Raw genomic sequence first — 13,601 nt, forward strand, 5'->3', positions numbered from 1 at the left:
AGTTTTTGGATGTGTTGGTGTTTAGGTTGGATCAAGAGTGCAGTGTAAATTTGTCACCTAACCCCCCCCCCCCCAAACTCATATGTATATATGGTAGTGTTTTCACTGCCAGGCTCAGCATTCATTTCGTTTAGGAGAAAAGTTTTTTGAACCCTGACTACATGTGGTTCAGGCATTTTCATATTAGACTCAGCAACCTATATAAATAGAATTATAAGCAAAAAATATAATTGACACCATAACAGATAAACAGCATTGCCTTCACTCTTGGTGTGGACAGATGGCATGCTGAGCTTCCCTTCTCTTCTTCAGGCTGTTGGAAGCTCTTGTGGCCTGGGCTTTAGGCTGGGTTGACTTAAGTCTTTACACACTCTCCCTTTGCCTTTACATAGGCATAAAGTGCGGCATCTGAACAGGCAGGACCATCTGGGTCAAAGGCATGAATCCCACTCATTTGTGATGAGTGTTACTTCCATTTGAGGGAACTGATTGTATACACCTTGCAATGAGAGAAATTGGAGTGCCAGAACTGTAACTTTCACCAAGCTGTTTGATGCCTTGGGGATTTTAGGGAACATAGGTGTAGTGACATCTTCTGTTGTTTAGAACATATGGGCTCAGACCCATAGACAATGTGCTGGACACCTGGACTTATTCCCTCCTCAGCCTTCACGCCATGGGCTGCCAAGCAGTATGTGCTATAGGAAACATTTAAATGGGAATGCATGTAAACTCTATACCAGTACTGGACCTAAAACTCAGGAATTACAGAGACTGCTGCTTTTACATTAATTTTTTGTTTTCTTTATTTTTTTGAGACAGTGTCCCTGTAGCCCCAGCTGGCCTGGAACTTGCCATGTAGACCAGGCTGGTCTCAATCTCACAAAGGGAGCTCTGCCTCCCTTTGCCTCCCAAGTGCTGAGATTAGAGACATGTACCACCACAATTGGCTTGCATTATTTTTAAAAAGTCATCTCTATAGCTGGATGGGGGTGTATGTTGTCAGTCACATACTCCATCATACCTCACAGACTGATTGTGTTTAAAGGTTCTAGAATAGGCTGCATACAGAAGGTAGACATGGGCATCTGACATAAGAAGGGAGTGTATGAGAAAGGAGGATAGTGTTCCACCCTTCTGAATGTGGGGGGACAGAGCAGTAGGTAGGCTTGTCATGTGGTCCTCACTGGGCAGCAACCTCATAGGTTAGTGAGTTTTACTTGAATCATCTCACAACTTTAACTGCATTCTGAGTGAAGTGACCAAACCGATGCCTACTGCAGTTCACATACCATCTTCAGAAGAATCACCCTGTGTCGGGTGTGCCAGCCATCTCAGCTGACGTCCCCAGATGGGCAGACATTGGTTGTAAACCAAGGACTTATGGAAGAATGACAGCTACTAGGTAGGTAGTTGCTCAGTATGCAGCAGGCACTAGCCTTTCCCCTGAACAGCAGGCCACCAAGCTGCATACCCTTCTGTTAGCCCTCTTTCCTAAGCAACTTTTATGTGCAGCTTTTGAAATACAGACTCTTGGTCAGTAGAATGGAGGAAGTTTAACCACTGGTCCCCTAGGCCAAGATCTCAGTGGTATGCTAAGGGCAGGAGGAAAAGAGTTGCTTGGAGGAATTTGGAGCGGAGACCAGCAGGTGGGCCCTAGCCTGTGGCCAACCAGGGGCCTTCACACAGCACCCTGATGTATAGTTTATAAAACAGATAGCCAGTCAGGACAACCAAGGCCTGTTCCAGTCCTTGTTCTTCTGTGGCCCACCTTGCTCCATTGATCACCATCTTGTGAAGCCAGAAGACTAAGTGTTGCTGCCCAGGTTGTCTCACTAATTCAGAGTCAGGATGTGGAGCAGACTGGCTTCATTGTCTCTGCTGCCAGTTTCAGGGCTTTGTTGGGAGTCCCATTCTACCATTTAGTGCAGTGCCTCAGATTGGGCCACCAAGGGTGGAAGGCAGGTTTTGCCTGTTCAGTTTTGCAATCTATCAGACAGCTCAGACCTTGACTTTGGCAAGTATTTCCAAAACCATGTGCATTTGAGAAGGTCCCCTGTTATATAGGAAAGTGCCTTATAGGGCGTCAGCTGAAGAGCTTTGGGCGCACATTCCCAGTCCTCCCACCTGTCTGTAGAGGTAGACTACATAGTACCTAGGGGCTGTAGTCTAAAAAGTATTTGCCACTAGCCTGACCTTCAAAGAAGGATTCCAGCTTTCCTTTCCAACCCCAGGGCCTCCTGCTTATGAGGGAGGCTCTTGTCACAAGGCACCCCATCCCCTACCCAGTTCTACAGTAGTGGGGGGCAGGAGGTTAGGAAGCAGACACACAGATGAACAGGAGCTAACCTGAAGAGGAAACCAAGCCATGGCAATGAGAGACCTTTATTCTGGCCTCAACGATCATTCCCCTGCTCCTGGCACATGACATCGTTTGACTCCAAATGGTGGGCAGACATTTGCAGTTGACCTTCTGGGTGTCAGTGCTAGTCACTAGGAAACTTGACTCTGCTGCCTTTTTAGTATTGATTTTATTTTACAAATGCTATCATTTTTTTATACACAGGTTGACTACCCCTAATTCAAAATCTGAAATCTATATTGCTCTAAAATTCAAAACATTATGGTCAACAACATGAGGCCACAAGTGGAAAATCTGTTCCCTGAACCTCTGCACACAATTTAAAAACTGCATATGGTTATCATTAGGCTATATGGATAAGGTGTGTATGAAACAAATGAATCTCATGTTTAGATTTGGATTGTTTCTCTAATATCTATCATTGTGTATATACACACATATCCTAAATATGAAAAAAGTATGAAATGCTATTGGTCCTAAGTATTTTAGCTAAAGGACACTCAGCTTGTATCAGATCTTCTTGGCTTCTCAAGGAAACAAAATTCTTGTCTGATGGTCTAGTCTGAAATTTAAAAGTCACCTCTCTTTGTTTGATATGAGCATTTTACAAACACATGAACCACTTACTGAGATTTCATTATTACAGTCACATTTTGACATAGTTTAAACAGTGCTTGAGATGTAAGTGTTGCCAAATAAAACAGATGTTCAGTGACACTATAGATAAGCCAGAAATAATTTTTAGGTTAAATCTCATGTAATATGTAGTGCATGCTTATACCAAATAAAAATTATGTGAAATTTATATTTAACTGGGGACTCCATATTTTTGCTTGGTTAAATCAGTGACACTGTTTAGACTATTTGCCTTCAATTACGCTTGCAAACTTTTTTACTTGTCTTTTCAGTAGGGGTATCATTGGAACCTGGTTTGCTTGTGATTTCTGATTTTTCTCAGGGAAAGTGGTATGTTGAATGTATGAATGAGTCTCAGACTTGAGTGTTCACAAGAAGTACCCAGATGCTAATTATCATGCTGGACCACACCCATGGGGGTACATTTGATCATAACTGCATGGGATCTCCCTTCCAATCTTGGAAATGAGTGGGATTGTATATCTTGGTACATTCTTCCCTGCGCTTATGTGATCTGCTTCCAAGCTGGTGGTCCAGTTGTGTATTGATTGGTGTGAGTGTTGTAAGAACCTATTCATGCAAGAACATATTTCAGATAAGCAAACCTTCAAACTAAACTCATGTCATGGATACATTTTGAAAAATATATTTTTTGGCAGTTTTATCATCGTGTAAACATTATAGAGGATAGCTATACAAACCTAGCCTATCGAGCTTCCTGCACACCTGGGCTGTAGGGTAAAGCCACCATCAGATATGCAGCTTGTGTCGAAGGGAACATAACCATGTACTGTGTGACTATTTTGAACCTGTATTAAATCTTTCCTGAATCAGAAGTTTGCTTGGAAGAAAATGACTGAGATGTTCATGTAAAAGAAGCAAGAAAGGAAATATTCTGCTGATGATAAAACCTGTTGGCAGGCTGTGCAATTGGAAAATGCGGGGTGTCAGCCCAGGAGCAGGCAGATGTGTGGAACTGATGAGTAGGGAGCTAAGGAGGAGATGATCTTATGTGAGGGTTTTAATGTGTGCACAGTAATGTCAAGCAGGCATAAAGGACTGGGTGGCAAACAGTGCTTCAGCTCACAAGTTATTTTTTGTCCTGAGGCTCCCGTGTTAAGGGTTTGATTTCCTGGGTGGCACCATTGGCAGCTGGTAGAACCTCCAAGAGATCAGGCTGAGGGAGGGATGTTCAGTCTTTGGGGCCTATCTTGAAGGAGGGAGCCTTCTGAGTCTCTGGCCCTCTTTTCCCACTTTCTCTCAAGTCTTATCCATGCAGCATGCTCTGCTCCACTGTGTGCTCTCTGCCGTTGCTGCCTGACATCCCATCAGAAGCCCAGAAGCAATGAAGCCAACCAGTCATGGACCGAATGCCTAAAACTGTGGGGCAAGCTGGGCATGGTGGCACACTCCTTTAATATCAGCACTTAGGGAGGCAGAGGCAGGCAGATCTCTGTGAGTTTGTGAGTTCAAGGCCAACCTGGTCTACATAGTGAGACCCTGTCTCAAAAACAAAGCAAAAAATACTATGACTCAATTTAAACTTTTTCTCATAAGCTTATTACCCAAGTGTTCATTACAGTAACAGAAAACTTGCTAGCACAAATTGTGTAACATATGCATAATCTCTCCTCCTACTGACCACCAAAATAAATGCCAAATACGTGAAAGAATAGTATATCAAGTCAGAAAGGAAATTAGAATTAAATTCAAGTGAATGTTTCAATTTTTCCAATAGAGGAAGAAAACAATTTTCAGGTTGAAAATGAACTGAAAACAAAAGATCAACTAACTTGTCTGTCTACATTGAATGAAATTTTAAGGATCAAGAATTTTATAATATCTAAAATCAAACCAGGTGGGCAAAGCATTTGCTCCAAGTGACATTAAACTTAGTTTCCTCAAACATCAAAGATTCTTCATAGAAAACATAAGAAATAGGATGCAGTGGACCAGCATATGGTCAGGCCCCGGTGCAGACGCAGCTGGCCCCATGTTGTAACCAAGCCTACCGGTTGTTACCCCCAAGGTTCTCTAACCCATTTTACACATCAGCCATCTGGCTGAGGCTCCAAGTAACTAGCACTCAGATCTCAGCTCCTGCTGAGCAACTGGACTTTGATTCATTCACAAACCTTTCAGATTGGAAAGCTCTTCCACCCTCAGAAATTAGGGCTAGTCTAGTTGGTCCCACCTAGTTGATCTAAGAAGGGTCTAAAAGAAAGAATATGGAACTCCCCCAAAACTGTTCAGCCTTAGTGTTAAAGGTCCACATATGGTAACTATTGAATGAGGCCACGACTTTTCTCTAGAATTGGGAAGAAAATAATTTCTAGAAACAACTGGTCACAATCCTGGCTTCTTGTGTTCTAAAACCCATAGTTCCTACTTTGTTCAAGGTAAAAGGGCAAATTGAGTGAAGAAGAGTTTCACAGCCAAGCCTGGTGGTATAAGACTATAATCCTAGCTACTGGGGAGGCTGAGGCAGGTGGATTGCAAGTTCAAGACCTGCCTGGGCAACTTGACCTTGTGCTGACGAGATGACTCAGTGAGTAAAGGTGCTTGCTGCCCTTTGACAACCAAGTTTGATCTCTGGGACCCACATTAAGGAGGAAGGAATGAACGGACTCCATGAAGTTGTCCTCTGACTTTGACATATGTGCCATGGCATGCACCACTACTCCCACACACAGTAAATAAAAATAATTTTTAAAGACCCTGTCTCAAAAAGCAAAAAACACGGGGACTGGGTAAGTAGCAAGCACAAGGTCCTAGAGTCAGCTTCTGGTCCTGTAGTCAGTCAGTCATTCGGCAAACAAGCACACAAAGTTTGACATATATCCACAGTTCTCAAAAAGAACCTGACCTTTAGTCTGTCTTTCTACTTCTAAGGATCCAAGTGAATAATCAGAAATGTGGGCATATTTCCATTCCCAGAGATATTTTTTTGATCATTGTGTATTTTAACCTAAGAATTAAAAACTACTAGAAAGGGTCTACTAGGGTAGTTCTGAATAGCCAAAAATGATATTTTCCAAAGTTAACATTTAATAGCTTGTTAGTTGTGGGTGGTTACAGGGTAGAACAAAATAGTCAATACAATCTGATTTCCACAGTGTCTAGTTATATGTAAAATAAAAGGTGAGAGACCACAAAAATGCTGTTATCCTAGCACCATAGGACTTAGCCTAATTTAAATTTTATATCTACTCTGTATTTCTAAAATTTTAATGCGATTTGCTTAAAATTCAGAAACAAGGAAAAGGAGTTTCTCTTGGATAATAAAGAAAAATTAGATAAGGAAACCTTTCCTATGGACTTGCAGAAACTAGATGGGCCCACCTCCAAAAGGGAGAGTCTGCTTAATCCACTAGGCTGGGGGAAGCCATCTTCTCAACACAGCCCCAAGACTCCAGTTGCCATTTCAACACCACAGCACTGAATTTTGGAGGCATCTCCTTGCCTCCTTGGACACCGTAGCCTTCAAACAATTTGCTCTCCTATCTTATAAAAACTTTCTGCCTCCTAAAGGTTACATCCTCTCTCCCTTCACACATGGGCCTTTGGGGGACATCCTAGATCCTACATTTATGTAGCATTTGAATATGTTTAAAAATGTGTGTGTTCATCAGTATACTGGCTAAATAAATGATACATTTCAGTAAAGTATGCTGGATCTATGAAGAAACGTCTTCCAATGGCAGTTGTTGACATTAAACATTTCAAAGACTAGTATATAAAATAGGATTATATATTCTTTATTAAGAAACTAGGATCATTTGTGACCTATGTGACTCTAAGATATTACATCTGCTCTATAAATAATAGAACTTGTATATAATCACATACTAGGTTTTGTATTTTTCTTAAATATTGTATGAAGTATGGATAGGAATAAATACTTGTGGTATAAGTAGAGTGAGGGTTTTTTTTCCTTCATATTTTAATTCATTTTTAAGAGATAGAAAGCTATTTCTTTCAAAGGGGAAGGAGGAAGGAGGTGCCAGTGGGCATGTGGTCCCTTCCTTAGGATTTTGTTTTGGTTTCTCTGTATTTTCTGGAGGAAGGTATGGATGAGACTTTGCCTTCCTCTGAAGTATGCTTGTAGATGAGCTGACTTTTGGTATCTCCGCCCCAGGTTTCATTCTACCTTCCCCCCACTGGCAATGCCCCAAAGTCCAGCTTGGAGTCAACCATAGCTCTTCACTTGAAAACTAGTGTGCATGTGACACAGGAGAAGTTAGCATCAGTGATATAGGTCCCATTTCATGGGCGAGTTTTTCAGAAGGCTCTGGGAAGAAAAGCCACTTGCTAAGAAGCATTCAAAGAATGAAGTGTGATCATAACCCTGTACTCTGGCTCCTTCTGTCAAACTTCATGAAACCAGTATGCTCTTTTTGTGTCTCCTGGACCGTTTTGGGCGATTTGAGTGGGAAGAACCGAGTGAGAGCTATGCAGCCAGATTGTTCATGTCCTAATCTGGTGACTGCCCTTGGTACTGGGAATGGTATGTGAAGATGAGAACCTTTCTCTGCCTCCCCATCCCCTTACAGCCTAGCCTGGCAGAGCAATAGCTGTCGGCATCTTGGTTGTGTCAGCACACAAGCATACCAGGCTTACTCTTGAGATATACTACTACTATGAACAACTTGTTACTTGCCATCAATTCCCAGGAAATTCAACAGCACTTGCAATAGTTCATTTTTGTGGTGACTAACAAAATACCACTGGTTAGGTAAATTATATAGGAGTTTTATTTTAGCTCACCATCCACAGGTACCAATACACTTTTCCTTAATATTCTCAGTTCAGTTGATTGAATCCATGGCCATAGTACCAGAGCCTAGAGGACCAATTGTGTATTCTAAAACATTCTTGACACTAATGAAGAGTCACATGCTACAGTATCTTGACATGCTAGGAGGGATCAGTAGCTCCACAGTTGCTCTTAACCAACTGTAAATGTTCGTTACCCAGTTCATGATGGTTCTGCTTAATAAGGTTTTGACTTTTTGACGGTGTGGTAGTGATGCACATTCAGTAAAGAATGTTTCAAATTTTGAACTTGGATCTTTTCTTGGACTAGTGCCATGCAACATGGTGCTGTCTTGCGATGCTAGGAGATGAAGGTGAGCCACAGCTTCCACTCTGTCTGAGAGACAGCTGGTACTCTATAGGGAACTATGTCCCAAATATGACATTCAGTAAGTTGGGCATATTTAGTGCATTTTTTCACCTCAAATATTATGTATTTACAATGGATTAATTGGGATATGATTCCACTGTAAGTCAAAGAGCATTTGTATGATGTTTGTTACTGTATATTCATGAGTACACTTAAATGTACATTCTGTACTTTTGGCACAGTTCAAAACTTTTCTAATTATAGAGGTAGTATATGTGCTTTAAAAGAATCTCACAGATTTTTCATATTTGTAAGAGATTGTTTGATACCTTCCCTCCAATAATGACTGCTCTTTTTGTAAGCATATGGATATTAAATGGCATATTTACATCCATATTTTAATATGTCTTTGAGGTGTTTATATGTTTTTCTAGAATTGAGGCTTTGGAATCTTGATATTGCTGTTTTAATTTTTGACTCACCCTTTGGAAGGAACTTCCCAGTATTCCACTCTGGGGGTTCTGACCCAGGTAGCAGAGGGCTATGGTTGGTGTAGTAGTTCTAGAAAGTGCATGTGCTTCTTGGAATGTTGATTGTGGAAGTTCATTACCTCCACCGAGCAGTTGACAAGCCTCCTTTTTGAATTACTATTCAAGGAAAACAGAGACAAAACCAAATATCAACTACAGACAAAATTCAGGAACCGCTTCTAACTCTAGACAACAGATTACAACTTTTCATGATTGGTTTCCCTTCCACTACATATTTTAAGCTGTTGTTCAAAACTAAATTAAAGAAATGAGGAGCTGAGAAAAAGAGGAAGTGTCAGGGATGTGTGCAGTGCCTCCTCTCACCCTCTTGTCTTCCTTTTAGGGCAAAGTGGAGCAGAAAACGCTTGGCTCGAAAGGCCTGTCAAGGCCAAGATTTTCACGATCAAGAAACCATCCAGGTAAGGAATGGAGAAAAACTCTTAAGTATAGCTTTGCAGCCACACAAGGACTGTATATTGGTCTTTAGTGTCCATTAGGTCCTAGATCTCCTGTAGATATTAAAATCCGAAGAGAACCCCAAGTCCTTAATACAGTATCCATTTTCCAGGAACCTGTGTTTATCACCCCATGTCCATTGTCTTGCTAATAGTTCCTGAGCCAGTGCGGTGCAATGGAAACAGTTGTCACACTGTTGTTTAGGAGGTGGTAGTACAAAAAAATCTGTGTGTGTTTAATCCAGATGCAGTTTTCTCCCCAGTATTTTTCATTATTTTTGATTTATATATGTAGATCCTGGGCATGCAGAAAGCCAACTGTGTGTTCCAAAATGTTCTTGGCATATTAATATTCTAACTTTGGATCTTCTTTTTTCCCTGAAGGCAAATAAACATAGCCTTATATATTTACTTTCAATGAACAAACTTCAGTGAGCCAAATCTTAAATTCTATTTTGTGTGAGTTATCTGAGATTCACCCCTCACAGGGAATGCTAGGGATTGGGATTCTACAGAAAGGAGAATTGTGTTTGCCTTTGAGGGCCCTCCACAGTGGGGTCCTCTACAGTGGTGGTGGAGGCCTCCATATTGAGGTCTTAGGCATGTGGACATTTTTCTATTTTCAGTTACGCTAATTTTGCATGTATGTACTCTGGGTATCTCTCTTCCTTTTCTCATTCTTTCTGTACTTTTTAATTTCTGGGGGGGGGGTCACTGTGGGGAAAAGGAAACGGCCCTAAATGAATGTAAAAGTTATCTGCTAAATTAGATCTAATAAATGGAAACTTTGATCAGGAATGAGGACTCTGATCCTGACCTGAAACTGGAAAATTGCACATGGCCCATTGTTGAGTATTGTTGAGTTTAAGTCCAAGAAATCATATGGTTTTGAGCTGGTAAGAATTAGAGTAATCAGATTTCTTTTAATTACTTAATGAGAAAGAGGATGACATTTATCAGAAAATAAAAGCTGAGGTCTACCCAAGTAATCAAATAAGTGTTTTCTGAAGTATTGGGCAACTCATAAAAGCGGTCAGAATTTTTTGTGACAAACATCATTTCAGGCTCACCCTTTAGTAAACTTTCAAATGAGGTGATGCAAGTGAAAGAGAACCAGCCCATAGGACATTTAACTCAGTACGTTATACTGCTTACAAATGATCTCACTGAAATTGAGGTATTCTAGGTTTTTCTGTCAATGCTAATGCAGAAGTCTGTACTAACACTTTTATCAGAAAATTAGAAAAATTATACTGAATTTTTTGAAGCTCATCTCTTATCCCCCGCATTTAAAAAAAAATATTATTTTTATTTATGTGTATGACTGTATTGCTTGAATGTGTGTAAGTGTACCCGTGTCATGCAATGCCCGCAGAGGTCAGAAGAGGGTGTTGGATCCCCTGGGGCTGGAGTTAGGACAGTTGTTAGCTGCCATGTGGAAATCGAACCCAGGTCCTCTAAGAGGACCAAGAGCAGCCAGTGCTCTTAACCACTGAGCCATCTCTCCAGCCCTTTGCCTTTACATTATACTCCCAAACACCCTGTAGACAGTAGGTGGGGATAGGCTTCATAAAGACGGCTGCTGCCCTTCTCTCACGGAGTTAAGCAGCAGCTGGGGAAAGTTGGAACTCTGATGATTCTCAGTACCTGAAACAGGGTTTCTGGGGAAAGGGGCCTCATTTTCACATTGTATTAAACTGCTTATTGATCCAGAGAGTGCTTACCTTTAAGCACACCTGTGACATTAGCCATCTTTCAGTCCTTCTCACGTAGCTTGAAAACCAAAGGAGAACCAAAGGAAGGCATGGGCCTAAAGTGCATCCATGGAACTAACAAGTACAAATGGAAATTAGTCCACATTCAAAACCAATGAGCACTGCTCTAAAATGATGGAAGCCAGGGGACATCTTAAGAGAAGAAAATGTCCCAACATACTGCAAGACTGATACACCGTTTGGGCAGGATGAATGTCAGATCATGTGATTTGCTTTCAAAGCACCAAGGGCAAGATAACTATCCATTGAGAACCTTGTACCAATGTGCTACTTCCTAGTAAAGACAAGATGAAGCTTTTACAAGCATAACTTGAGAAAATACATTATTGTCAAGCTTCATTAAAAGAGTGATTAAGAGCTGGAGGCGTGTAAAACAGTGGGACAGTGCTTGCTTAGAGTGCACAGGTCGTGAAAAGTGATACTTTTAGGACAAAGGGATTTGAATACCAAGGAAAATGTGGCATACAGCAAACAGCAAAATGGAGAGAAATTAGCACAGCATTGTATTATTCTATATAAACTGTTGAAATGGGCCTGAATGAAAATGCTAGTACTTGGATATTGGGAGCCTTCAGGGAGTAGGGGTTAAACCTGAAAAGGCTTTTAGAAGTAAAATGCGAAATAGCTTGTGATCACATAGAGGAAAAGTATAATTATGTACTTTAAAGTATTGGATGCAACTAAAAAGTTGACTATAATCACTAAAAGAACATACACATATCACCTATAGTTTCTAACTTAGCAGAAAAACACAGAAGGGAAGATATATATTTAAATCAAGCAATAGCATGTAGAAAAAGAAGTCATACAGAAAATGCAGACTAGTTCCAGACCTGTGTTCACAGTATTCACAGGCTCACACTGAAGAATCACCTATAGACCTGCACCTACCACACACTCTTGATTCTTCTCTAAACCTGTGTAAGTTTTTTAAAACTTGACCGTATATGGAAAGTTGCAGTAAATTTTAAGCAATCTACTTCATGCAAGCCTCGTTCTTTGACCTAGTATGATTAAATCAAACGTCAACACAGAAAGTTCAGAACAAAATACATAAACGAGTTTGTGGAAACTTTAAAAAGACACCCTGATTTGACTCATGGGTGACATGGGAAGTCACGTTGGAAAGGCCAGCTGTTTCTAAGTGAATGGTCATGAACACAGGGCAGCTAGAATGTTTCATGCTGCTGAAGTATATGCAGGACTCAGTTCTAAGTTCCAAAAAGAAGAAACGTTGAAGTTAGAAGAATGTAAATTGAGTAAGTTTAAGCAATGCCAAAGAACTTATAAAAATTAAAATGGGAAATTATTGAAATAAAAATAGATCAGTAGGTCAATAGACAAAAAAGAAACCAAACTTTCATGTAAAAAAAAAAAAAGGACTAAAACAAAGCAAAACAAACAGCAAAATTGTGTAGCACACCACAGAGTTGTACAGGAAAGCATGAAAAAAAAAACCATTTGTAGCAGGTGATAGTTTGCAAAAGGAGAAAATCTTGACTCATAAGTGTGTGTGTGTGTGTGTGTGTGTGTGTGTGTGTGTGTGTGTGTGCAGATCTCTGTGAGTTCAAGGCCAGCCTGATCTACATAGTGAGTTCCAGGGCAGCTGAGGCTACAGGGAGACCCTGTCTCAAAAAGACAAAAAAAAAATTGATAATTCTAAGAATGTAGGGAAACTTATAATGGGACTTAGCGTTGTACTCAGTTGCAGATATAATGTGATAATCAACATATAAAAGTAATGGGCCAGGCATGGTTACCCCTGATTAGAAACCCAATACTATGGAGGCTTAGGCAGGAGGCAATCTGGACTACATAGTTTGTTTTAAAACTAACCACTACCACCAAAAAAAAAAAAAAATGTAGTGGTATTCTTATATACCAATAGGAAACAATCGGGACCTATAGTATGAAAAGAAATGCCATATATAACAGTGAAAATGGTAAGACTAAAGACTCTAAAGATATGCAGACATGGAGAGCTGTGCTATAGTTGTAGGTGAGAAGATGTAACACAGTAAAGATTATTACATTTTCCCACATTTATCTTTGCATTAGTTGTGGGCGCCATGAAATTCCCAGCAGAGTTGTGATGTGTCTTGACAAATGTTTCCTAACTTTAGCGAGAAAGAGTAAGACAGTAAGAGCCAGGACAAACGTGAAGAATGGGATATATTGGGGGTGATTTTCACAATCAGATAGCAAGACTTCTCATGAAACATCACAGAAAAAAAGTATATGATTCATTCGGGTAGATAGATGCAGGACCAGAGAGGACACCCTCTAGAAATTACCATGCCATGAGAAACTCCGTTCAGCAGAGTAAAGCTGTGACAGAACAGAAATCACAGGAACCATGACTAACCATATTTGTAGTGGGTGAGGGATGATGAACTCTACTGCACACTTTATCCAGTGGCCAAGCTTAGGCCAATTAAATAACTAAAAGTAAAACATTGTCTTTTCTTTATTTGAGTAAGAATAAATGAGAAGTGAGAATCTTCATGCACCCACATCTAAGAATTTAAGACATCACACAACCACAGAGGAGACATGGTAAGCTTGCATACAAATATGCACTTCTGAACAAACTGACCAGATGTAAAGCCCTGAATGACACTTTAGCTGGCGGGGGGGGGGGGGGGGGGGAGACAGTTGTATTAGTCTTTTTGGGATGCTGTGATAGAAACACTGACCAAAGCAATTTATAGAAGGAAG

At 40.5% G+C, this 13,601-nt stretch overlaps 1 protein-coding gene across 3 annotated transcripts in view; it reads left to right on the forward strand.

The window, feature by feature from the left end:
* Grb10 (growth factor receptor bound protein 10) overlaps positions 1-13,601 on the forward strand; it is a 138,837-nt gene that overhangs the window by 45,771 nt on the left and 79,465 nt on the right. For 2 of the 3 annotated variants that reach the window (XM_029554173.1, XM_029554174.1), the window contains one exon: positions 8,997-9,072. In XM_029554173.1, coding sequence (XP_029410033.1) covers positions 8,997-9,072 — 76 coding nt within the window. Of the gene's footprint in view, positions 1-8,996; positions 9,073-13,363; positions 13,440-13,601 lie in introns of all 3 variants that reach the window. The other variant, XM_029554175.1, reaches the window with a different exon arrangement.

The sequence above is a fragment of the Nannospalax galili genome, unplaced genomic scaffold, assembly GCF_000622305.1.
Source record: "Nannospalax galili isolate Female #2095 unplaced genomic scaffold, S.galili_v1.0 scaffold304, whole genome shotgun sequence".
Lineage (NCBI taxonomy): Eukaryota > Metazoa > Chordata > Mammalia > Rodentia > Spalacidae > Nannospalax > Nannospalax galili.